This window comes from Acipenser ruthenus, unplaced genomic scaffold (assembly GCF_902713425.1).
Source record: "Acipenser ruthenus unplaced genomic scaffold, fAciRut3.2 maternal haplotype, whole genome shotgun sequence".
NCBI lineage: Eukaryota > Metazoa > Chordata > Actinopteri > Acipenseriformes > Acipenseridae > Acipenser > Acipenser ruthenus.
Window position 1 is genome coordinate 31,742 of NW_026708322.1, and position 25,450 is coordinate 57,191.

Consider the following 25,450-nt stretch of genomic DNA (forward strand, 5'->3'; position numbering starts at 1 on the left):
TGGTGGTGATTATAAATTCATCAGGACTTCAACAATAACCTGGAACAAAAAAACAGCAGGGCACCAACGAGCCGTCCTGAGATGGAACTCGACAGAACGACATCGGAAGCATTTCCATACTCTGCAGCAACGTGCTGGCGTGGATACCGGCTCCTCGTGCGCTTGCACTGCCCGGGGGGATAGTAAGCGGGGTGGGTGATATTAACCGGAGTGGCATGGTAATGAAGCGATGCTGGTCACCTGTGAGCAGCCACGCCGGTCTAGGCGCTGGCGACTCGGTTCATTCAGGTTACAACAGAGCAGAAACCGAAAGTCAAGGAGGGACACGCCCACTCGCCGTGTTTGGTTCGGTTGCCGTAGTGACCGGAGAACTGTCAAGTTGATGAGTCAGCGACACATTCTTTTCATCCGGAACTATAAACAGAATCTGTTTCAGTTTTTCAGAAAGGATAGAGAGTCTCTTCTTAGTCATTCGTTACACGTGCACGGTTTTTTATTTCGTTCTTGTGACAAGACCCTCCGGGTCTTGACCGGAGGGTCGTGGGTTCAATCCCAGGTGGGGGACACTGCTGCTGTACCCTTGAGCAAGGTACTTTACCTAGATTGCTCCAGTAAAAACCGAACTGTATAAATGGGGAATTGTATGTAAAAATAATGTGATATCTGTATAATGTGAAATAATGTGATATCTGTATAATGTGATATCTTGTAACAATTGTAAGTCGCCCTGCATAAGGGCGTCTGCTAAGAAATAAATAATAATAATAATAATTAACACAGTACCACAATTACACAGTAACACAATCATCTCATTTCTGTGTGTCTCTGGCGAGATGTTTCTTGTTCTTTGCATAATTATCATTATTATTATTATTATTATTATTATTATTATTATTATTATTATTATTATTATTATTATTATTATTATTTTCTTAGCAGACGCCCTTATCCAGGGTGACTTACAGTTATTACAAAGGATCACATTAGAAATTATCAGCTCTTAAACAGCTGCAGATTTCCAGTTAGCCGTAACATTTTATCAGTGACTTGAAATCTGCAACCTCTTAAGAGCCGAGGACAATTAAAAAAAGGGTCTAATTACGCAAATGAATCAGTTCAGCGAAGTAATTAAGAGCTCAGCTGGGATGAAAACCAGCCGACACAGCAGGGGGGGAAGGACCAGGGTTGAGAAGCTCTGGAGGGTGCAAAGGGTATTGGACGGGGGGGGGGGGGGGGGGGGGGTGTAATTGCATCACTAATTACTCAAGATCGCAGACTGTAAATTCAAAACTTTCTGCAGACATTCCCCTTAGTAAATCTTATATATATATATATACACACACACACACTTACTTTAATTTCGTGAAACTATTGTAAACTGTCACTGTGCAAACGCACGCAAAGTAACCAGGAAGCGTCTGGGTTACGGTTAAACACACGCTGGGGTTTTTTTTCTGTTTTCTTTTTTTTTTTTTGCATAACATTATTATTGTTTCGAAACCTGGGAAAGGTGCGATTGAAGAACCATGCGCACGCTTGTTATCGTAATCTTAACCAGCCAGAGGAACGCTGACGTCACAGTGTTCTAGAGTCAGAATTCCGGACTTCTGCGTTCTGAGAGGCCCCGCCCCGAACCTCCGCTAGGAGGCGTGGCTGTGCGAAACCCAGTTAAGGGCGAAGCTCTCGTTTGAAGACCGCAATGAGAGTCGTGGATGAACAAACACAAGGACTCTGAGACCGGGTTAAAAGCGATGCCAAGCGGGATCACAGCTCCATAAACACAGGGAGTGCTTGCTGGCTGGCGGTGTTAGAAACGGAAACATAAACAAGAAGAGGAACGAGGAGGAGGAAGGGAATTTGAACTGAAACGGCAAGTACTGCATTACACAAACACCCGAAATGTGCAAAATAGAATTTGGAGGATTATATATATATATATATATATATATATATATATATATATATATATATGAGATCGATCTTATTATTATTATTATTATTATTAATAATACTTTTTCGACGAAGACACATTACAATATTGCAGAAATCCTTTCTTCACGATTTAAGATGGCTTAAGAATAATTTGCAGACTGAAGCAAAAGAGTCAACAACTTCCATGTTTTACACGGAGACAATACGGATGTTCTGCAGTATAACAAAACACACGACTGTACAGCAGACCTAAACTATTATTATTATTATTATTATTATTATGATGATCAGTCTCCTGGTAGCTATTTTATAAAACACAAAACAAGTAAAAAGTTAGTTAGGTAGCAGTACAGCCACCGTGTTCACCGTATTAATCGTTTCTTTTCTAAAGTTACAGAGGGCTTCAGGTAAATGCGTCATGCATTGTATTGGGCTTGTTTTTTTTAGCTCTGCTGGTACTGTACCGCGATCATTTTGTCGTACTTTTACATTTTTTAAAAAAAATTAGTTGCAGTAAAACTGGTGATTTCTTTGACGTCATTAGCGGCGTTGAAACAACATCTCTCCGCATCGACTCATTTCCGTGCGGTCTCTAAACTCGCTGAATTAATACAACACAGATATTTCATCATGTTGAAATGCTGACTCGGTCCTGGGGGGATTCTTACGGGCAGTGTCAAGCTGTACTGGGGACAAATAAATACAACAAGGCTGTGTATTTATTATACTGAATCAAACCTACCCAATCTCAATCCAGCATTGAACAACGAAAACAAAAACAAACATTGCGTTTCTTGTGCGGGTTAGCTGAATTGAAAAACAGACGCCTGTGATGTTAGTTTACACACTGACACACACACGCACGCACACACACACAGAGAGACACAGACACGCACACACACACACTGACACAGACACAACACACACACACACACACACACAGACACGCACGCACACCGACCCCCCACAGACATACACACACTGACACGCACACACACACACTGACACAGACACACAACACACACCGACCCCCACATACACACACTGACACACACACATATAACACACATACACACACACCGACCCCCCACAGACACACACACTGACACGCACACACACACACTGACACAGACACACAACACACACCGACCCCCACATACACACACTGACACACACACATATAACACACATACACACACACCGACCCCCCACAGACACACACACTGACACGCACACACACACACACCGACCCCCACATACACACACTGACACGCACACACACACACTGACACAGACACACATAACACACACACACACACACACACACACTATAACGTCACGCTGTTAACACGTATTATTACTGTATAAATGTAGGCTGTAAGTGATATTGTGTGTGTGTGTGTGTATATATATATATATATATTATAATGGTGTTCGGGTGTTGGTTTTTACTGCAGGTTTATCTGAAGTTCTTCCTCTGTTTTTAAAAGCCTTGTTTCGTTTCCTGATCCTAGTCTTTATTATCGTTATGCCCGGTGTGTGCTGTTAGTGTTGCTTTGAGAATGACAGTTAACAGCAAGGCTGCCGAGTCTTCACACATTCGGTATTAGTTCATTTCTCGGTCACTGTATTATAAAAGATTACGCGCATTTTCCTCAGCAAAAGTCCAAACCTAGCTGTTAATTCTGCAGATATGCAGCCCTTTAGATGCTTTGAATAAGAAACCGAAGATCGGAAATTAGAAACGTCTTGGTGTTTTCAACCAGCCCCACAGTGACGAGGACAGACCTCCATTTTCTGGGTGTTGAGCTGCGCAGCGCGGCCGTGCAATTTCCCTTCTCTGAATACGGGGACACTTGTAACGCGTCTGTCCGGCTCAAAACAGGACGTAGCAGATTGTAGCCATAACGAGGAACCGCATAAATACAGAACATTAGATTCGGTAGTTAATGGTAAGAAGCAATGCGACGGGAAGGGGTGGGGGAAGGGAGGGATTGGAGACTCGAGTCTTCTTGTACCGTGCAAGGCGTTTCAGGGGAGGAGGGGAGGAGGGGAGGAGGGGGGGGGGGGGGGGGGGGGGAGAGATTTGTTTGTTGGCGTGACAGCCTTTCTTTGAAAGCGTGATCAAGTTCTGAAGGGGTGACGTTCCGGCGCAGACCAGCCAGGGCGGCCGCGGGCTGGTTTTTAAAAGCTGGACAACTTTTTGGTTAAAAAACAAACGTGAAGCTTCCAGATATGTTCTGTTAACGGGACAGCAGTAACATGCGTTGTACACATTTAGCTAAAATCGCTTGTTTTAATCATCTCTCTCTCTCTCTCTCTCTCTCTCTCTCTCTCTCTCTATAATCTCATTACACAATCTCATTATGTATAATTACACAATCGCATTGCAAGCGCGAATCAAATCACGTGGGGTTTTAATCCAAGTCAGAAACTAAAGTCTGTTTCGCCCGCTGTGAAAACACACTGTAAAGAAAAAATCCTTTTGGCGACTTCCACGCGATTCGATTGGCTCTTGTAAGCTGTAATTTGCATATCCCGACGTCACTCACAAATAAAGATTCTGTGAGTGATGTCATGATTAGCATTCGTAGATAAACTCGGGTTCCCTTTGTTTCAGAGCACCATGTGTTCCACTTCCTAAATGTTGCTATGATTCTTAATGAGTCATTCAGCAGAGGATTTTATCCAAAGAGACTCACAGAGACTAGGAGGGTGAACTCTGCATCATCAACAACTGCTGCTGCTGCTGCTGCAGAGTCACTTCCAATAGGAGCTCGTTTGTTTGATGTCTCATCCGAAGGACGGAGCACAAGGAGGTGAAGTGACTCGCTCAGGGTCACACACACAGGGAGTCAGTGGCTGAGCCGGGATTTGAACCTCCTGGTATCGAGCCCCCTTTCTCTAACCGCTGGACCCCCGAGCCTCCTCTCACAGTTTATATCTATCTAAAACTTATTTTCTTTCCACAGATTCCCACATGGCAGACCAAGCGCAGACCCGGCAGGGCACCACAGCGATCCACGACCTTTCCGTTTTGCCCCCCCCGGCGCCCTACGACCCAGCCAGCCCCACGCAGTTCCGACAGCCCACCTTCCCCCTCCGCAGCCCCCTCTCCCTCCCCAAACAGGGGGTCCTGGACGAGAGCCGGTCCTGCAGGAGAAGGCGTGTGTGGCTTCGGATGCTGCACAGGAGAGTGAAGCAGGATCGCAAGCAAGCCTTCAGCCAGCTCTCTCTGGGCAACTGCCTGATACTAGACTCCACTGTACCAGTCCCGGGCAGCCCTGCCCCGAAACCAGACCCCCAGCCCTTGACCCTCCCGGATTCTGAACTGGTCGAGCAGGAGCTGAGCAAAGCGGAGAGCGCCCCCCCCAGCCTCTCCGGCACCCCCCTGGACGGGGAGGAGGGTCTGACCCTGGAAGGGGTGCTGGACCTCCTGCAGCAGCTGCAGTATCACACCCACCAGCAGGGCGGCGTCAGCATCTGTCCGGATTTCCTCGGGGGCCGCTGCCCGCAGGGGGGCCAGTGCCCGCTCCACCACACTGCCCTCCCCTACCACTGGCAGCTCCGCAGGAAAGGGACCTGTCGCTGGGAGAGCGTCGGGCAGGAGGCCAACGACCTCCTGGAGAGGCTGTACTGCAGCCCGGATCACAGCTACGTCACGCTGCGTGTGCGGTGAGTGAGGGCAGCATAGCACAGTGTGAGAAAGCATGGGAAAGCACAGGGAAGCATTGTAAAGCATATAGAGGTCTGGTAAAGCATAGGGAAGCATTGTAAAGCACAGAGAGGTGTGGTAAAGCATAGGGAAGCATTGTAAAGCACAGAGAGGTCTGGTAAAGCATAGGGAAGCATTGTAAAGCACAGAGAGGTGTGGTAAAGCATAGGGAAGCATTGTAAAGCACGGAGAGGTGTGGTAAAGCATAGGGAAGCATTGTAAAGCACAGAGAGGTGTGGTAAAGCATAGGGAAGCATTGTAAAGCACAGAGAGGTGTGGTAAAGCATAGGGAAGCATTGTGAAGCACAGAGAGGTCTGGTAAAGCATAGGGAAGCATTGTAAAGCACAGAGAGGTGTGGTAATGCAGATTAAAAACAGGATAAACTAACCCTTCTAAAAGGTTCCCACAGTAAAAGCCAGGCTCAGTGATGGGGCGTTTCCAGTATTGTCACGTCAGTGAACCTGTTCCTCTTCATAGCTGAGCTGACAGAGGCACAGTGAGGGAGGGCTGATTCACACGCAGCAGAGACAGCAGGGGACACACCTGGCAGCTTGCAGCCTCATGCAGGAAGTCACACCAGCTTCCTGTGCGATTGCAGACCTCGCTCGTCCTCATTGGTTCTCATTGTTGAAGCGGCTGTTTCTCATTGGATGCTGTGGTTTACTAAGCTTTTGCCCCAGTGCTGAAACAGCTTGCTTTACCAGACCTCTCTGTGCTTTACAATGCTTCCCTATGCTTTACCATACCTCTCTGTGTTTTACAATGCTTCCCTATGCTTTACCAGACCTCTCTGTGCTTTACAATGCTTCCCTATGCTTTACCAGACCTCTCTGTGCTTTACAATGCTTCCCTATGCTTTACCAGACCTCTCTGTGTTTTACAATGCTTCCCTATGCTTTACCAGACCTCTCTGTGTTTTACAATGCTTCCCTATGCTTTACCAGACCTCTCTGTGCTTTACAATGCTTCCCTATGCTTTACCACACCTCTCTGTGCTTCCCTATGCTTCCCTATGCTTTACCAGACCTCTCTGTGTTTTACAATGCTTCCCTATGCTTTACCACACCTCTCTGTGCTTTACAATGCTTCCCTATGCTTTACCAGACCTCTCTGTGCTTCCCTATGCTTCCCCATGACGAGCTCCTCATGATGTTCCTCCTCTCTCCTCGTTCAGGGACCAGGCTGCCACGCTCAGTCTGGATGAGATGAAGGTGTCTCGCTGGCAGGGCGGGGGGGGTGTGGTGTACGACGCGGCCCGCCGGCTCAGCACTGCGCCGGATCCCAGCAGGGAATTCCACACCCAGTACAGATACTACTGGAGAGACGGGGCGGGCTGGGAGGAGTACTCCAAGGTACCGGGGCTGGAGAGGATGCGCCACTCCTCTTTATTGGATAAAATCAATTAAATCAATCAAACAAACTGTCCCTTCTCTGTCTGTCTCTCCATCCTTCTGTCTGTCTGCCTGTCTCTCCCTCCTTCTCTGTCTGTCTCTCCATCCTTCTGTCTGTCTGCCTGTCTCTCCCTCCTTCTCTGTCTGTCTCTCTCCCTCCTTCTGTCTGTCTCTCCCTCCTTCTGTCGTCTGTGTCTCCCTCCTTCTCTCTCCCTCTCTGTCTCTCTCCCTGTCTCTCCCCCTCTGTCTGTCTCTCTCTCTCCCTCATCTCTCTCTTTCTCCCTCTCTCTCTCTGTCTGTCTGTCTCCCTCTCTCTCTCTTCCCCCCTGCAGTTAAATTCAGAAAAAAGGTCTTTAAAAGATGGGATTACTTTTTGATGTCAGTATTTTGTCCATTTGTAAAGACCATACCTGCAATCTTCTGATCTATTCCTCTCTCTCAACAGGAGTTCAGCGCCACCATCTCCAGCGCTCTCAGTATGAACCAGCCCCTCGTCTCTCTCTCCTCCTCCTTGCATTGCTATTTCCTGTCCCTCAAGGAGTGCTTTCAGCTCAACGTGTCGACGGGACGAAGGCGAGACCTCCGTGTGAGACCCCTCTTCCAATCCCCTGCTGTGCTCTTACCCCAGCTCAGGTACGCTGGTGCAGCGGTTAAAAGAAAGGGGCTCGATACCAGGAGGTTCAAATCACCACTCCCTGTGTGTGTGCGTGTGTGTGTGTGTGTGTGCGTGTGTCCCTGAGCGCGTCGCTTCACCTCCTTGTGCTCCGTCCTTCGGATGAGACGTCAAACAAACGAGCTCTTATTGGAAGTGACTCTGCAGCAGCAGCAGCAGCAGCAGTTGTTGATGATGCAGAGTTCACCCCCCTAGTCTCTGGATAAAAGCGTCTGCTAAATGACTAAATGATTAATAATAATAATAATAATAATAATAATAATAATGACTACTGAGGCAGGGTGGGCAACAGCTTGCTAGAGACTTTTAAAACCAGGAATGCAATGAGAGTCTTATTTCAATTTTGAATTTTTAATTTTTAATTTTTTTTTTTTAGAACGCTCTCCGGTAGCCCCTCCACGGGTGTCCCCTCCGCCCCTCTGAACCCCGCAGAGAGCAGCCCGTACCCCGAGACGTGGGTCCCCCTGGACCCCTCCCTGTACTTCCAGCAGGTTCCCCTCACCCTCGAGGACCCAGCCTTCCGCGTGGTCTACCAGCACTTCCACAAGACCATGCCCGAGTCTCGCTACCTCCTCCTGGGCATCTCTCGCGTTCAGAACCCCTTCCTCTGGGACAAGTACAAGTGGTGAGTAGTGTGGAGAGAAGAAAAGAGTTTTATTTTTTATTTAATTAATTTTAATATATGTTGCTGTGCTGGGTCTGTGTATTTCCTTAACCCTTTATGGTACAAGGAACTTGTGTGCCCCCTAAATAAATTTAAAAAAAACACAGAGAGGTCTGGTAAAGCATAGGGAAGCATTGTAAAGCACAGAGAGGTCTGGTAAAGCATAGGGAAGCATTGTAAAGCACAGAGAGGTCTGGTAAAGCATAGGGAAGCATTGTAAAGCACAGAGAGGTGTGGTAAAGCATAGGGAAGCATTGTAAAGCACAGAGAGGTCTGGTAAAGCATAGGGAAGCATTGTAAAGCACAGAGAGGTGTGGTAATGCAAAGGGAAGCATTGTAAAGCACAGAGAGGTCTGGTAAAGCATAGGGAAGCATTGTAAAGCACAGAGAGGTGTGGTAAAGCATAGGGAAGCATTGTAAAGCACAGAGAGGTGTGGTAAAGCATAGGGAAGCATTGTAAAGCACAGAGAGGTATGGTAAAGCATAGGGAAGCATTGTAAAGCACAGAGAGGTGTGGTAAAGCATAGGGAAGCATTGTAAAGCACAGAGAGGTGTGGTAAAGCATATGGAAGCATTGTAAAGCACAGAGAGGTCTGGTAAAGCATAGGGAAGCATTGTAAAGCACAGAGAGGTCTGGTAAAGCATAGGGAAGCATTGTAAAGCACAGAGAGGTCTGGTAAAGCATAGGGAAGCATTGTAAAGCACAGAGAGGTGTGGTAAAGCATAGGGAAGCATTGTAAAGCACAGAGAGGTGTGGTAAAGCATAGGGAAGCATTGTAAAGCACAGAGAGGTCTGGTAAAGCATAGGGAAGCATTGTAAAGCACAGAGAGGTCTGGTAAAGCATAGGGAAGCATTGTAAAGCACAGAGAGGTGTGGTAAAGCATAGGGAAGCATTGTAAAGCACAGAGAGGTCTGGTAAAGCATAGGGAAGCATTGTAAAGCACAGAGAGGTCTGGTAAAGCATAGGGAAGCATTGTAAAGCACAGAGAGGTGTGGTAAAGCATATGGAAGCATTGTAAAGCACAGAGAGGTCTGGTAAAGCATAGGGAAGCATTGTAAAGCACAGAGAGGTCTGGTAAAGCATAGGGAAGCATTGTAAAGCACAGAGAGGTCTGGTAAAGCATAGGGAAGCATTGTAAAGCACAGAGAGGTGTGGTAAAGCATAGGGAAGCATTGTAAAGCACAGAGAGGTCTGGTAAAGCATAGGGAAGCATTGTAAAGCACAGAGAGGTGTGGTAAAGCATAGGGAAGCATTGTAAAGCACAGGGAGGTCTGGTAAAGCATAGGGAAGCATTGTAAAGCACAGAGAGGTGTGGTAAAGCACATTAAACATGGCAAGCAGGGTAAACAATGGCAAACGCACAGGGCGACCATGGGGAGGCTGCAAAAATACCGGCCTCAATGATTAATATACAAGAGGAGAGGAAAACATTTTAAAATTGAATTTATTTTTTTATTCCAGTAAGAAGCAGCACATGTCCCGGCGCATGAGCCCGGAGGAGAGACTCCGCAACGAGCGGCACCTCTTTCACGGGACGTCCCGTTCCTCCATCGAGGCCATCTGCAAACACAACCTGGACCCGCGGCTGTCTGGCAAGCATGCCGCCATCTACGGGCAAGGCTGCTACTTCGCACGTACCGCGGCCTACTCCCACCGCTACGCCCCCCGAGACCAGCAGGGGGAGCACCACGTCTTCCTGTGCAAGGTCCTGGTGGGGCGTTCGGCCCCCGGCCGGCCCGAAATGCGCCGCCCCCCGCCGATCCACCCGGACGACCCCGCTAGCGATCTGTACAACTCCTGCGTGGATAAACTCCCCGAGCCGGCTCTGTTCGTGGTGTTTGAGAATGATCAGTGCTACCCTTACTTCCTGATTCGATACAAAGAGCTGGAGCCATCGGTGACGGTGGAGTGAAAGCTGGAGGAGAGAGGGAGAGAGAGAGAGAGAGAGAGAGAAGGGAGGGAGGGAGGGAGAGAGAAGGGGGGAACAGAGGTAAAAGAATGAAAAGGAGAGTCCTGAAACCCGAGGCGTTCCTTCGACCCAGCGCGGCACGGATTGCCAAGATAGTTTCCCAAGCTCCAGGAATGGAATGAAAGGGAAGGGGAGCCAGGAACCAGGACCAGATCTTATTTTCTCGGACGAGGAAGCACCCGCCAACCGAACACCCACCCCTCCCACCCCCCACCCTCCTGTATCCAGATCTGCAAGCGGAAAGCAATTCAGCGATTCACAAACCGGGAGATGCAGCTTGCGAACTTAACAGAATGAAACTGCGTAAAAAGGCAAGACGCCAGGAGAGAACAGGACTGTGCAGCACAGAGAGCCAGCGAGGAGGTTCGAGAGGCAGCAGCCCTGGTTTATGAAGGCCAGCGTGGAGCGGACCGACTCGTTCGTGTTCGCTGGGCTTGGTTTTGAGGGCTGTCGTTTCGCCCCGTGGAGCAGGACAGTAAACTTAAGCCCGCGTCGCTCGAGTCTCCTGCACGAGTCTTGAAGTCGGGGCTGTGACGGATTTTGCGGTGGGAAAATCGTGTTGAAAAGGACAGCGTGTTGGGAGATTTGTTTAAACTGTACGAGAATCTTTATAACACTCAGGAATTATTATTATTTTTTAAATGTGTTTGTTTGCTCTTAACCATGCAGTTTCGTCTTGTGTTTTCACAGATAAACAGTTTTTTATGTAGTATTTTTTGTATTCCTATTATTTATTTTAAAAAACGTTTGTACAAAGAAAAAAAAATGCAGTGTATTCACAAAAAATAAAAAGCTTCCCTTTCTCACTCTTGTTGTTCTGATATTTTACAGGGCTGCAGATACCCTCTCTCCCTCTCTCACACTCCCTCTCTCTCTCACACTCCCTCTCTCTCTCACACTCCCTCTCCCTCTCTCACACTCCCTCTCTCACACACTCCTTCCCTCTCTCTCTCGTGATTGCCGTGTCAGTCACTGACTCACTCAACCGAAACAAACCTCTCTCTCTCTCTCTCTCTCTCTCTCTCTCTCTCTCTCAAATTCAAATTGGCTTTATTGGCATGACAATAAAAATAATTGTGTTGCCAAAGCACATACATGGCATAACCAACTCAAATATACAGACAAAGAATTTTTCTTAATACTAACAGTATCCCTCCTCCCTCTATATTAATACAGTAAACAGAATCCCTCCCTTCCCCTCTATATCAAACAGTACCCCCTTCCCCCCTCTATATTAAACAGAATCCCCCTCCCTCCCTCTATTAAACAGAATCCCCCTCCCTCCCTCTATTAAACAGAATCCCCCCTCCCTCAATTAAACAATACCCCCTCCCTCCCTCCCTCTCTCTATATTAAACAGAATCCCTCCCTCCCTCCCTCTCACTTTTCCCTCTCTAGTGTGACGTGTTCACGGTCTGTCCCTCAGGCTATGACAGGTCTCCACGTATTGACCAGCCAGTCTGGCTGTGTGTTTGTCTTCCCCCAGCAGGATTGACAGCTTCTGGGTATCACACATTTTTGGGAATTCTGGGACTAAATCACAGAATTTGGGGTAGTTTTTAAAGTTAAGAGAAGGCAACGAGAAACAATCGTATTTTGTCATATTCTTGTACTTGCTAGAACCAAAGTCATTGTATTTATCTTGCTCTTAATTGTATTATTACTTGCTCTGTGATTCTTGAAATGTATTTTTGTTTACGACTGTAATCGCCCTGGATAAGGGCGTCTGCTAAGAAATTAATAATAATAATAATAATAATAGGATTAAAAATAACCGGTCCCCCCCCCGAAAAAAAAAAGCATTCAAACAGTATTCAATGCTTTGGAGACGCCGAGAAAGATTTATTTATTTTTTTCGAGACGTGTGGCGTGTCGCTCCTTTGCTATGCCCCCCCCCCCCATATGCTATGCTAACCTTCGGGACACAAAGAGTTAATGTTTAATCCCTCCCCCCCCCCCCTCCTCTCCTCCCCCCGTCCTGTGCCTGGTATCTATTGCAAAGATATCACCGAGCCGGTTTCTCCGCTTCGGTCCTCTCGCACTTCCCCCTGAGCTCGGCAGCGGACGGGCGGGTTCCGAGTTTCACAGCTCTGCAAATCACACGAAACCCGTCAAAGAAAGTGAAGCACGCCTATCATTGAGCAGCAGCGCGGCGAAACCTTTAGACCTGCCTCCACCGGTCTAGTGAAGAGCACACACAGAAACTCAGACCACGGCCAGCAGAGATTAAGAGGCACGCCTTACCCCTCCATTACAAGTCTGCGCTCAAAATAGCCAATTTCTCAGCGTTTCGGTCTGTTGCGCACGCCTTTGTCACGGGTACATTGAAAACAACACTGACGTCTCTCTCTCAAAACAATCCTTAGCATTTAGTTTTGAGTATTTAATGTATTAGTTTAGCTTTTTTTTTAACATCTGTCTTATGTTCGTTTAAAATCAGTAAACTTTTTATTTTATTTTAAAAGACAAACGGCGTGAGAGAGAGAGAGATAGATAGATAGATAGATAGATAGATAGATAGATGTGTGAGAGCATGCAATGGCCATTATTTTCCAGCGTGCAAAAACCCTGCAGCAAAACTGCGCGTGCAAACACTAGAACACCCGTCAGCGCGTTCGAGAATTCTTCACCGAGTTCGTAGAGGCGGGGCAATGACGTCACCCGACCTTCACCTGTGTCGCAACCAACAGCACTATCTGTGTGTGTGTGTGTGTGTGTGTGTGTGTGTGTGTGTGTGTGTGTGCCTCTTTGACCCTTGTAAACTAGAGAAACTATTTGCATTTAAGAAAAACCTGGCGCCGTCTCAAAACAAACAGGAAAGAAGCTGAGCAAACACGATCGCTTCAGCGCGGCGGAGCTGCACACCGTAATCGCCCGGACCGCACTAGCATCTGTTCTACAACTGCACGGACTGTAAACTACACTGTGTTTCAATATGAAGCTTGCATTGTAACCCTTCGCTGCCCTGTAACACCTGTAAGGCGTCTGTCAGATAGTAGTGTTATTATTATACAGAGCATCCTAGTTCATATTGGATTCTAGTAGTGTTATTATTATACACAGCATCCTAGTTCATATTGGATTCTAGTAGTGTTATTATTATACATAGCATCCTAGTTCATATTGGATTCTAGTAGTGTTATTATTATACACAGCATCCTAGTTCATATTGGATTCTAGTAGTGTTATTATTATACATAGCATCCTAGTTCATATTGGATTCTAGTAGTGTTATTATTATACACAGCATCCTAGTTCATATTGGATTCTAGTAGTGTTATTATTATACATAGCATCCTAGTTCATATTGGATTCTAGTAGTGTTATTATTATACACAGCATCCTAGTTCATATTGGATTCTAGTAGTGTTATTATTATACATAGCATCCTAGTTCATATTGGATTCTAGTAGTGTTATTATTATACATAGCATCCTAGTTCATATTGGATTCTAGTAGTGTTATTATTATACACAGCATCCTAGTTCATATTGGATTCTAGTAGTGTTATTATTATACATAGCATCCTAGTTCATATTGGATTCTAGTAGTGTTATTATTATACATAGCATCCCAGTTCATATTGGATTCTAGTAGTGTTATTATTATACACAGCATCCTAGTTCATATTGGATTCTAGTAGTGTTATTATTATACATAGCATCCTAGTTCATATTGGATTCTAGTAGTGTTATTATTATACATAGCATCCTAGTTCACATTGTATTCTAGTAGTGTTATTATTATACATAGCATCCTAGTTCATATTGTATTCTAGTAGTGTTATTATTTGCACTGGCTGTAAACTACACTGTGTTTCAATATGAAGCTTGCATTGTAACCCTGTGCTGCCCTGTAACCCCTGCGTGAGTCACCTGGGATAAAGGGGCCTGCCAAATCAATACAGTAATAATAATAATAATAATAATAATAATAATAATAATAATAATCTGTGCAGTCCGAACACATTGCCACTGCTGCAGCTGTGGGCTTCTCCAGCGCAATGCAACAGCATTCATGAGATAATGTGGGCATTGTCCTTCAGCTGGCTTGTGGCACATGCCAACAGGATGTGAGTAATACGCTTTGGCACCCTATCTGTGTGATCGCTTGGCTCCCTTTTGATCCCAGTCCAGCAATAACTGAAAGGCACACACACAGTCTCTCAACGGGTGCTGTGCATGCCTGCGTCGCTGCGTTGTCTCATCCAATCCTCTCTGCGAGAAACTTCCAAGTTTTTTTTTTCTAGTTTGTTTCTTTTATACAACTCTGTGGTTGTCTTTTTTAAAAATAAATAAACAGTGTGATCTGTGTGCAAGATGTCCTGGGAGCGATGCCAGCAGCCCTCCAGGCACAAGCTGCAGCGCAGCCTGTCTCCTGCGTCTCTCTGCCTGGCCTCGGGGGCCCTGCTCGGGCTGCTGGCCTGCGCCGCTGCTCTCTACGCTCAGCGTCTGCAGATAGAGGGCTTGCGAGGGGAGCTGGCGGAACTCGAAATGCTCGTGCGAGCCAATGGGAGGCCGCGGAACCTCCAGAGAGAAACTTCGGAGGAGCTGGGAGGCTGCGTTGCTGGGCAATGTCAGGTAGGCGAGGTGGATTTTAAAGCATTGGCCAAACTAAGGGTGGGTTATTCCACTCCAGGTCGACCCCCTTTTAAAAGGTGCAAGGGGGGCATGTGTGTCCCCCCCCCCTCAAATAAAAATGATGCTAACTTTATTTTTTGCAATGGGAAACAGGGTTTGAAATGTACTGACAGGCTGGATTCAGATGGTCAATTTCCTCCTCTTGAGCGAGTCGCTCTCAAAATGTATTTTTTAAGAGTAAGAAACCGTTTGAACAACAAGCGTTTGGTTCCTTGTGCATCTGAAAGAGTTTAACGGCTGATATGAGATCATGAAAGACTTGAGAGTCTGGCTAGACCGAGCGGTTGTTGGTTCAGTTTAATGATTGACAGAACAGGGTTTGGAACAAAGACCAGGAGCGGAAGGGTTAACTTTACAACCCCCCCCCCCCCCCCCCCCCGATTTAAAGGGGTGTGATCTTGTGAAGTCTGGAGCAATCGCTGAGCACAGCAAAGTGTAATAAAGCACAGCAGAAATGTGGTAAAGAACAGGCAAGCACTGCAAAGCCTAGAGATGTATGATCAAGCATATAAATATATATTAGTTGTGTGCAAATCTATCAGACCCCCTCCAGAGGCGTCCCTCATCTCCTGTCTGTACCTGCCTGCATGCAAACCTGAGTGACTCGCAGAGGCGTGTTCTAAGAACACGGAGACAGTTCTGAGGTTCTGAGTTCCGGTTCTAAAAGGCTGCATTGTCTACCAGGTTCAGTCTGGGTATGGACAGCAGTGTGCAAATCTAGCACAACAGCTCCAGGTGTGTCATTGATCTCCTTCATATACCTGCCTGCGTGAAAACACCTGGGGGGGGGGGGGGGGGGGGGGGGTTCAATTTTCAGCTCAGTAATCAGATGTAGAAACAACAGGCTCTCATGATGGGTGAAAATGTCAGACCGCTTTGTGCTTTAATTAGACATCTAAAAAAGTCCTGCATTTTAACATGTGTGGCTGCGCGATCCTTTCCTCTTACCGTTTTAAATCAATTGCATGTCTGGCCTGTTGAAGTCATCAATTAGACAGTCACTGTGTCTATTTTGACTAAAGATTTTCAGATCCAGTGGTTTAATTTCATACGCAAATTAAACAGGACGGAAGTAACAGGTGTTCAAATACATCTGCACACTGCTGTATATATATATATATATATATATATATATATATATATATATATATATATATATATATATATATATATAAAAACATGACAAACTCGGGTAACCGCATCGTATAACCATGGGAAAAGCTGCAGGGGGAGAAACTGCAGGAGCCTCCAGGCAGATTTATCATGCTAGACTGTTTGCCTGATTCCATGGAATGTGAGTCTTGGGTAACACTTCGATGAAGTGTCTCCAAATTGCAATAGCAGTTAGTTAGTGAATGCACGTGTGCTTCCACGTCATTACCGCGTCCTGCAGCGCAGTCACAATGAACTTTAACGTGTCGATCGTTTTGCACGATGTAACCCGAACCCTTTTCTGACACAGATGCGTGCTTACGTAGACCGTGCAAAAAACGATTTCGGTATTAAAGTACATTGTAACTCTGCACAAGAGCGTTGCAGTGATGCGTCACTACGCACGTATTTACAACATTACAGAAAGTAATCATAATAATACAGCTAAAGAGGAAAACATTCAAATTCAAACAGGTCGAAGTTAAAATAAATACATAAATAAAAACGCTGCAGCTTGTTCGCAAATGAGGGCAATGGTACTTGATGAGTTAACAGATCATTAATAATAATAATAATAATAATAATAATAATAATAATAATAATAATAATCGTTACAATAACAGAACTCAGATTCTGTGTTAATTAGCTTGCAGGAAAGTGAGCTGCAATTCAGTTCCGGTTCACAGTCTCATAAAATATAAACACACAAGCTGGTGAAATTTCGGTACGGGCCACTACCGCCCTCTGGTGGACGCTGACGGTATAACAACAGAAAGAACCACAACTCTAATACATACTAATCTGTACACAGAATATTTAATTTAGGAACTTTAGCTGGGTTACATAAACCGGTTGACGTTATTGAAAAAGTATTATTATTATTATTATTATTATTATTATTATTATTATTATTATTATTATTATTATTATTTTGTCAGTAATTCCCACAATTTATAGATTGTTATAGACTATCTATTTAAACACACACACCCCTCTCCCTTGTAGAAATATCTACTTAACGGTTGGTTCCACAGACCCCCGTTAGCGCTGATTTTAAATCGGCGGGCAAACTGAGGAAAAATAACATCACCCGCCGTTTACATGAAGAACACGCCGGTTACCCTGCCTATCGCTTTATCCCGGATGCAGGGCCGCTATGCGGATTCTGCAGCCGCGCAGCTCCGGGGTGAAGACTCATCCAGCCGGCGGAGGAGGCAGTCCGACAAAGAGGAACGCGGACGAACACGTGAGTAAAATGCATGACAGTGCAGAGCAGGAGGGGCAGATCAAGGGCTGTCTAAACTGCACTTGCCTCCAGTTAGTTAGAGACTAATCGACCCTACCCACCTCCCTTCACCCTGCATCTCAGCATAGCCTTGCATAAAATACCCTGCCTGTTGTAAAACGCCTCCCGTATTTTGTTACAGCGAGTCCAACCTTTTTTGTTGTCGTTCCTCAATTTCTCCTGCAGGGCGGCGCTCTATTCTACACCTGGTGCCGGTTTCCACGGAAACGTACGGTGAGTGCGAATCACTTTTGCCAAACCCTGGCCTAGGAGAATATAAATATCAGACAGAGGCATACACAGATTTAATAAAAATAAACACCTCCCATTAATCATGGGGACCATCGGCGCGTCACTCTGAGGCTGTCTCTCCAGGGGTCCAGGGGATCTCATCCATTGCCTGTATCTGTTAAGACTAGCGGTGAGTACTGTGTCCGATCAACAGCGTTCAATGTGGAACATCATGTGGGTATTTGGAAGTAATAAAGGATTTGAAACACGGCCCGGTTTCGTCCTTGTAGAGTGACACAGCATTATTATTATTATTATTATCATTATTATTATTATTATTATTATTAATTTCTTAGCAGACGCCCTTATCCAGGGCGACTTACAATTGTTACAAGATATCACATTATTTTTACATACAATTACCCATTTATACAGTTGGGTTTTTACTGGAGCAATCTAGGTAAAGTACCTTGCTCAAGGGTACAGCAGCAGTGTCCCCCACCTGGGATTGAACCCACAACCCTCCGGTCAAGAGTCCAGTGCCCTAACCACTACCCCACACTGCTGCCCAGTTCATTCCATGTTTACCGCCCGGCTGACTCTGTTTAGTATTTGTGTTCACAGAAGCTGTGGACAGCACTGTAATCCTCTGGAGAGCCAGCTCCTTGCAGGGGAACGCCTTTGAACCGAGCCCAGCTGCCACTGCCATCAAGGAGGATGGATTCTACTACATATACAGCCAGGTAATGACAGGGCAGCTAGCATTCCACACCACGCGACCGTGCCTTTACCAGGGGAGACCCTCGGGGACCCCTGCGCTCCCCTGACTGTGTGACTCCCCCCTGCACACCACGCGGCCGTGCCTTTACCAGGGGAGACCCTCGGGGACCCCTGCGCTCCCCTGACTGTGTGACACCCCCCTGCACACCGCGCGACCGTGCCTTTACCAGGGGAGACCCTCGGGGACCCCTGCGCTCCCCTGACTGTGTGACTCCCCCCTGCACACCACACGTCCGTGCCTTTACCAGGGGAGACCCTCGGGGACCCCTGTGCTACCCTGACTGTGTGACTCCCCCCTGCACACCACGCGGCCGTGCCTTTACCAGGGGAGACCCTCGGGGACCCCTGCGCTCCCCTGACTGTGTGACTCCCCCCTGCACACCACGCGGCCGTGCCTTTACCAGGGGAGACCCTCGGGGACCCCTGCGCTCCCCTGACTGTGTGACTCCCCCCTGCACACCACGCGACCGTGCCTTTACCAGGGGAGACCCTCGGGGACCCCTGCGCTCCCCTGACTGTGTAACTCCCCCCTGCACACCACGCGGACGTGCCTTTACCAGGGGAGACCCTCGGGAACCCCTGCGCTCCCCTGACTGTGCGAATCCCCCCTGCACACCACGCGGCAGTGCCTTCACCAGGGGAGACCCTCGGGGGACCCCGAACCTGAACTGAAGCGCTGGTGTTTGGTTTCAGGTCTTGTTCCACGACTGGACCTTCTTGATGGGTCAGGTGGTCATGAAGGTAGGGGGGGGAGAGAGCAGAGGGAACGAGTCGACCAGACTGCTGACTTGCTTCACGAGCATGCCGGAGAACGCAGAGCAAGCTTACAACACCTGCTTCAGTGCCGGTGAGTGCTGCCTCTCGCTCTCACACCACGAGCTCTGCAGAGCGCCTCGTCCAGAGAGGTGAACAGCACGGTGACGCCCTCAGAGAAGGGAGTCTTATCACCCCTCCCCACGAAGTCTCTTTAAACATTTCTCTGGGAATAAAACCGAACTTACCAGACCTCTGTGCTTTACAATGCTTCCCTATGCTTTACCAGACCTCTCTGTTCTTTACAATGCTTCCCTATGCTTTACCAGACCTCTCTGTTCTTTACAATGCTTCCCTATGCTTTACCAGACCTCTCTGTGCTTTACAATGCTTCCCTATGCTTTACCAGACCTCTCTGTGCTTTACAATGCTTCCCTATGCTTTACCAGACCTCTCTGTACTTTACAATGCTTCCCTATGCTTTACCAGACCTCTCTGTGCTTTACAATGCTTCCCTATGCTTTACCAGACCTCTCTGTGCTTTACAATGCTTCCCTATGCTTTACCAGACCTCTCTGTGCTTTACAATGCTTCCCTATGCTTTACCAGACCTCTCTGCTTTACTGCACTGTGCTGTGTTTTGACTGCAGGGTATTTGTTAAGGCATTGCTGTGCTGTGCTGTGTTTTGACTGCAGGGTATTTGTTAAGGCATGGCTGTGCTGTGCTGTGTTTTGACTGCAGGGTATTTGTGTAAGGCGTGGCTGTGCTGTGCTGTCCTGACATCCTCTCTCTCTGACAGGCGTCTACTTTCTGGAGAAAGGCTCTGTGCTGCAGCTCTCCGTTCCGCGGTTCAACGCTGGGATCCAGCTAGCAGATCACTCCACCTTCATGGGGGTGATCCAGCTTTAGCAGGGCGCTAGACACACACAGAGACAGTCTGAACGAATGTCACTTTCACCCCCGCCCCTTTTTTTTGAGAAATGGTTTGTGCCAGAAGACTTTTGTTTTTCAGTGCACGAGGAGAGAGACCCGAGACAAGAAAAAATAAACCTTACAACATTATTTACACGTTTGTATGTGTGAAGAATATTATGTATTTAAAATAAATAAATTAATTAATTAATCAATAAATAAATAAATAAATAAATAAATAAATACAATGTCTGTACCCTTTTATAAAAGTGCATTCTATTGCGCATTCATTATAGGTATTAAAAAAAACTGTATATATACAGTACAACTATAAAAAAATGTGGATTTCAAAAACTCGTGATGTCATAACACAACATCGTGATGTCATAACACTGACTCGTGATGTCACGGCCAGCGTTGCCTAACAAAACAAAAAAACTACGAGTTTGTCAAAGTCAAACATGGCTAAACGGAGGCCGCCCGCGAGTCGCGGGGTGAGAGCGGCGAGGTCACGAAGCAACGGAGGGCTTCGAGTTCTTACAGGCGGGAGCGGGGGCTCCCAGGGCGGGAGGAGCGCTCTCTCGGCTCCCCTAACCCGCGAACGGGAGCGGAGCGGGCACTCTCACGCCGCGGTCAGCGTGTTACTGTTCCTGATGGAAGTGTTCTGCTCCACGATCTTCCTGCTTCCGTGAACTTATAGCTGAATTAAAGACAAATAAAAACACAATACTCCTGGGCGGCCTCGTTGCAAACAAAATAGTATTGCAAGCTTGTTTTTTCTTGTATCATTTATATATATATATAAGATAGATTTTAAAATGGTAAAAAGGGACGTACATGATTGATTTATGTATCTATCTATCTATAGATAGATAGATACATAAATCGCCTTCTTAAGACTCACCTCTTCAAACAGCACCTGTAGAACTCCTCTGTTTGTATCCTGGGACACTATCACCCTTCATTTAAATATGCTTTATTTTGCTCTTATCTGCCCCCTATTTTACTGCATTTAATCCTGTACTTCAGAATACTGTAATCTGCCAAGTGTTTAACCTGTAGTATTTTGTATTTAATCACATCCTGATGTAACTATCACTATTTTTTCATATCCTGATGTAACTATCACTATTATCTGCTGTATTATTGAATTGTGGTTTGTCACACTTGAACAAAAGTTATTATATTTCTTGCTCTTATTGTATTACTTGTATTGTAACACTTGAAATGTATTTGCTTACGATTGTAAGTCGCCCTGGATAAGGGCGTCTGCTAAGAAATAAATAATAATAATAATAATAATAATAATAATAATAATATACTGGGACAAGCTAGCAATTTTATAAAGCAGGAAAAACACAGGGTGGGTGGGACTGTAAAGTCTAATGCCCTCGATATTGCTAGAGCGCTGGTTTTGTCCAGAGTTAGACTCGATTTTAAATTCTTATTTTGTGATTCACGATGACCTGGACAGCTTTAACACGCCCTTGGCGTGCGGGTGGGGCTGTGTGTCTGATTGAGGACCAAACACAGGAAGTGTCTCTGGTTCTGTGATTTGAATGTGCTTTCCTTACATTTCAGGGTGATGAGACAGTAACATGAATGCGTTTTTGCTATGGCTGTTTATCCTCTGGAGTTGATTAAAATAAAGGATATTTTGAAAAAGCAATATATATATATATATATATATATATATATTATTTATTTCTTAGCAGACGCCCTTATCCAGGGCGACTTACAATTGTTACAAGATATCATATTATACATTATTTCACATTATACAGATATCACATTATTTTACTTACAATTATCCATTTATACAGTTGGATTTTTACTGGAGCAATCTAGGTAAAGTACCTTGCTCAAGGGTACAGCAGCAGTGTCCCCCACCTGGGATTGAACCCACGACCCTCCGGTCAAGAGTCCAGAGCCCTGACCACTACTCCACACTGCTGCTATGTCTGTCTATATATGTCTGTCTGCATCTCTCTCTATATTTTTTAATTTGAAAAAGTAAAGTCCGTCTTCAGCTGGGTGAAATGTATTAATATATCAACAGCTTGAAAGGATAGATCACTACCGTGTACAGAAACGAAAACGAGATGGTTTAAATAATAATAATAATAATAATAATAATAATAATAATAATAATAATAATAATTTTTCAAGACGTTTCGGACAAAAGCCTTTCTTGAGCTGTGTGGGAAAAAAAGTCAACTTGTTATGAAGAATTCTGTGGATGACGTCACGATGATGTCACAATAGAATGCCCATCCCATGAGGTTCAAAGGTTAAGGTTCACTCAGCAGCACACGCTCCAAAATAGAAAAGTCTGCCTATATTGTTGCTCGTTAAGCTTTAATATGTGTCATTGTAAGACAAACAAAGTGAGGAAAATACAGAAAATTGTGAATTTATTTATGAATATAGGTTAAAACTTTACTGTGTATTTTACCTTTAGTTCAGGCTACGAGAATAAATCCCAAATCTATCTACTGTGTTTAATTTGGTTTTTAACATCAAGCATCAGTACATTTACTAAAAATATTAATAACAAATTCATATGTTAATATTTTTAAACTTTTTAGCGGCGCAGTAAACGCGTCAGCGAGAGAGACAGAGGGGGGCGGGGCAGGAGGCGTGAGGTCACAATGCCAGACAGACGTCACGGCTAGCGTGGCTTGGGGACTCGGAGACGGTGACGTCATACGCCGGAAAGGTATTTAAGCGTCGGATTTCTGAAAAATAAGCATCGCAAACATGGCAAGGAGAAGGAGACGACATGCCAGCACGAAGCTGAAACGGCGCAGGCGCCGCAGGAGGCACGGGAAAAAAAGCAAACACTGACGGGAGAAGACAGCAGGTGAAAAAAGCGCCTCACGACCCGGAGAAAGAGAGCGAGAAAACAAAAAAAAAAGAGAAAGAAAACGTGCACGGGGTCGGGGTTCGAGGAACGCACTCTTCTGAATTGTTGTAGCGATCTGCTAATGCGGAACAGTCATCAAATAACTGAGCCGTGTTTGTAATCAAATAAAAAACCTTGAAAAAAAAACAAAGCGTGTGTTGTATATGTGTGTGACTGTGCAGCCCAGAGTCTATAGAGAAGGGAAAGTAGGTTTGGTCCACATTGGGTGGAACTAAGTTAGGAGTTAGGAGACCCAATTAATAATAATAATAATAATAATAATAATAATAATAATAATAATAATAATTGGCAGGCGCCTTTATGCCAGGCGACTCACGCAGGTGTTCCAGGGCAGCGCAGGGTTACAATGCAAGCTTCATATTGAAACACAGTGTAGTTTACAGCAAGTGCAAATAATAACACTACTAGAATCCAATATGAACTAGGATGCTGTGTATAATAATAACACTACTAGAATCCAATATGAACTAGGATGCTGTGTATAATAATAACACTACTAGAATACAATATGTACTAGGACGCTATGTATAATAATAACACTACTAGAATCCAATATGAACTAGGATGCTATGTATAATAATAACACTACTAGAATCCAATATGAACTAGGATGCTCTGTATAATAATAACACTACTAGAATACAATATGAACTAGGATGCTGTGTATAATAATAACACTACTAGAATCCAATATGAACTAGGATGCTATGTATAATAATAACACTGCTTGAATCCAATATGAACTAGGATGCTGTGTATAATAATAACACTACTAGAATCCAATATCGAATTAGGATGCTCTGTATAATAATAACACTACTAGAATCCAATATGAACTAGGATGCTGTGTATAATAATAACACTACTAGAATACAATATGAACTAGGATGCTCTGTATAATAATAACACTACTAGAATCCAATATGAACTAGGATGCTATGTATAATAATAACACTACTAGAATCCAATATGAACTAGGATGCTCTGTATAATAATAACACTACTAGAATCCAACATGAACTAGGATGCTCTGTATAATAATAACACTACTAGAATCCAATATGAACTAGGATGCTCTGGATAATAATAACACTACTAGAATACAATCTGAACTAGGATGCAGCCAGTTAGGATTATAGCGAGTTATATCTACAGTGACATGTTAGTAGTTCAATAATACATCACCTGAGGATCCAGTAACGCGGTCCTGAGTGCAGGCGAGTCCAGGGCAGAGCAGGAGCGGCGGATCAGGAGACAGGGGGGTCTTGAGGAGGCGGTGAGAGACGGAACGGTCCTGAAGTTCTCCGGTCGCTGGTCGCACACCGAGTGATAATGCCTTCTATTCGAACATTGGTGTGGGTGACTGTGGAATACCCCTGTCCTCCTGAAGAGGGCGCTGACGAGCGCAAAGAGGCGCTAATCTGAACAGAACCAACGTTGGGTTTTTTCAACGCTATTTCAAAATGTAGACAGAGGGTAATCCTGCGATTTATAACCAGATTTCTGCTGTATGATTTGGAAGTTACTAACAAGTCGCGTGTAAAAGGTCTTAGTCGTTGAAGTGAGTTTGACAGATCAGCCTGAGTAAAGCGACCTCTCTTGCGATACGTCACAGCCTACAGCTCTGACCACACGATTAGTATCACCTGTCCTGAACCCTTAATTGAACGATTCATTAGCTTAATTAGACCTCTTGTAATTGTTTTCAGCTTTTAAAACAGTTGGCGATTTCAAGTTAAGTATAAAATTATAAGTAACACAGTCGCTCGCTTCAAATCAACTCCCAGGACCCGCTTGTTCTCTCTCGCTTTTCAATGCTCTTCACTCTTATCTGATTCGTGAGATTCTGTGTGACACACACATCCACAGTGTGTAGAATTCACATCCTAGCCTTGTATTTCATGTAATATGCCTGTATTTAATGTATTTGCATTGTTTTGTACTGTTTGTATTTAATGGACTGTGCCAGGCTGTATCTCGCTGTATTTAATGTATTTGCATTGTTTTGTACTGTTTGTATTTAATGGACTGTGCCAGGCTGTATTTCGCTGTATTTAATGTATTTGCATTGTTTTGTACTGTTTGTATTTAATGGACTGTGCCAGGCTGTATTTCACTGTATTTAATGTATTTGCATTGTTTTGTACTGTTTGTATTTAATGGACTGGGCCAGGCTGTATTTCACTGTATTTAATGTATTTGCATTGTTTTGTACTGTTTGTATTTAATGGACTGTGCCAGGCTGTATTTCACTGTATTTAATGTATTTGCATTGTTTTGTACTGTTTGTATTTAATGGACTGTGCCAGGCTGTATCTCACTGTATTTAATGTATTTGCATTAAATACAGTGAGATACAGAGAGAGAGAGAGAGAGAGAGAGAGAGAGAGAGAGAGAGAGAGAGAGAGAGAGAGAGAGAGAGA

General features: G+C 45.1%; 2 protein-coding genes across 2 annotated transcripts; both read left to right on the forward strand.

Moving 5' to 3' along the window:
- The first annotated feature begins 1,545 nt into the window (after positions 1-1,545).
- On the forward strand, positions 1,546-11,153 carry LOC117970469 (protein mono-ADP-ribosyltransferase TIPARP-like). Its single transcript, XM_034918254.2, has 6 exons — positions 1,546-1,870; positions 4,905-5,607; positions 6,823-7,000; positions 7,485-7,672; positions 8,089-8,337; positions 9,840-11,153. Exons 2-6 carry the CDS (start codon positions 4,913-4,915, stop codon positions 10,288-10,290), a joined length of 1,761 nt encoding a protein of 586 aa, XP_034774145.2. The 5' UTR covers positions 1,546-1,870; positions 4,905-4,912; the 3' UTR covers positions 10,291-11,153.
- A 3,208-nt stretch (positions 11,154-14,361) lies between these two features.
- LOC131731603 (tumor necrosis factor ligand superfamily member 13-like) lies at positions 14,362-21,406 on the forward strand. The gene is made up of 6 exons (XM_059020817.1): positions 14,362-14,927; positions 17,289-17,385; positions 17,611-17,658; positions 18,280-18,398; positions 19,129-19,282; positions 19,989-21,406. Exons 1-6 carry the CDS (start codon positions 14,667-14,669, stop codon positions 20,096-20,098), a joined length of 789 nt encoding a protein of 262 aa, XP_058876800.1. The 5' UTR covers positions 14,362-14,666; the 3' UTR covers positions 20,099-21,406.
- Positions 21,407-25,450: the final 4,044 nt, after the last annotated feature.

What these genes read in the sequence shown, in the direction of transcription:
- LOC131731603 (XM_059020817.1), top strand. Translation starts at nt 14,667, where the DNA reads ATGTCCTGGGAGCGATGCCAGCAGCCCTCCAGGCACAAGCTGCAGCGC. An exon ending in AGAGGAACGCGGACGAACAC is followed by an intron (nt 17,386 to 17,610) that starts GTGAGTAAAATG and finishes TTTCTCCTGCAG; the next exon opens with GGCGGCGCTCTATTCTACAC. An exon ending in GGTTTCCACGGAAACGTACG is followed by an intron (nt 17,659 to 18,279) that starts GTGAGTGCGAAT and finishes TTGTGTTCACAG; the next exon opens with AAGCTGTGGACAGCACTGTA.
- LOC117970469 (XM_034918254.2), top strand. Translation starts at nt 4,913, where the DNA reads ATGGCAGACCAAGCGCAGACCCGGCAGGGCACCACAGCGATCCACGAC. An exon ending in GTGCTCTTACCCCAGCTCAG is followed by an intron (nt 7,673 to 8,088) that starts GTACGCTGGTGC and finishes TTTTTTTTTTAG; the next exon opens with AACGCTCTCCGGTAGCCCCT. An exon ending in CTCTGGGACAAGTACAAGTG is followed by an intron (nt 8,338 to 9,839) that starts GTGAGTAGTGTG and finishes TTTTTATTCCAG; the next exon opens with TAAGAAGCAGCACATGTCCC.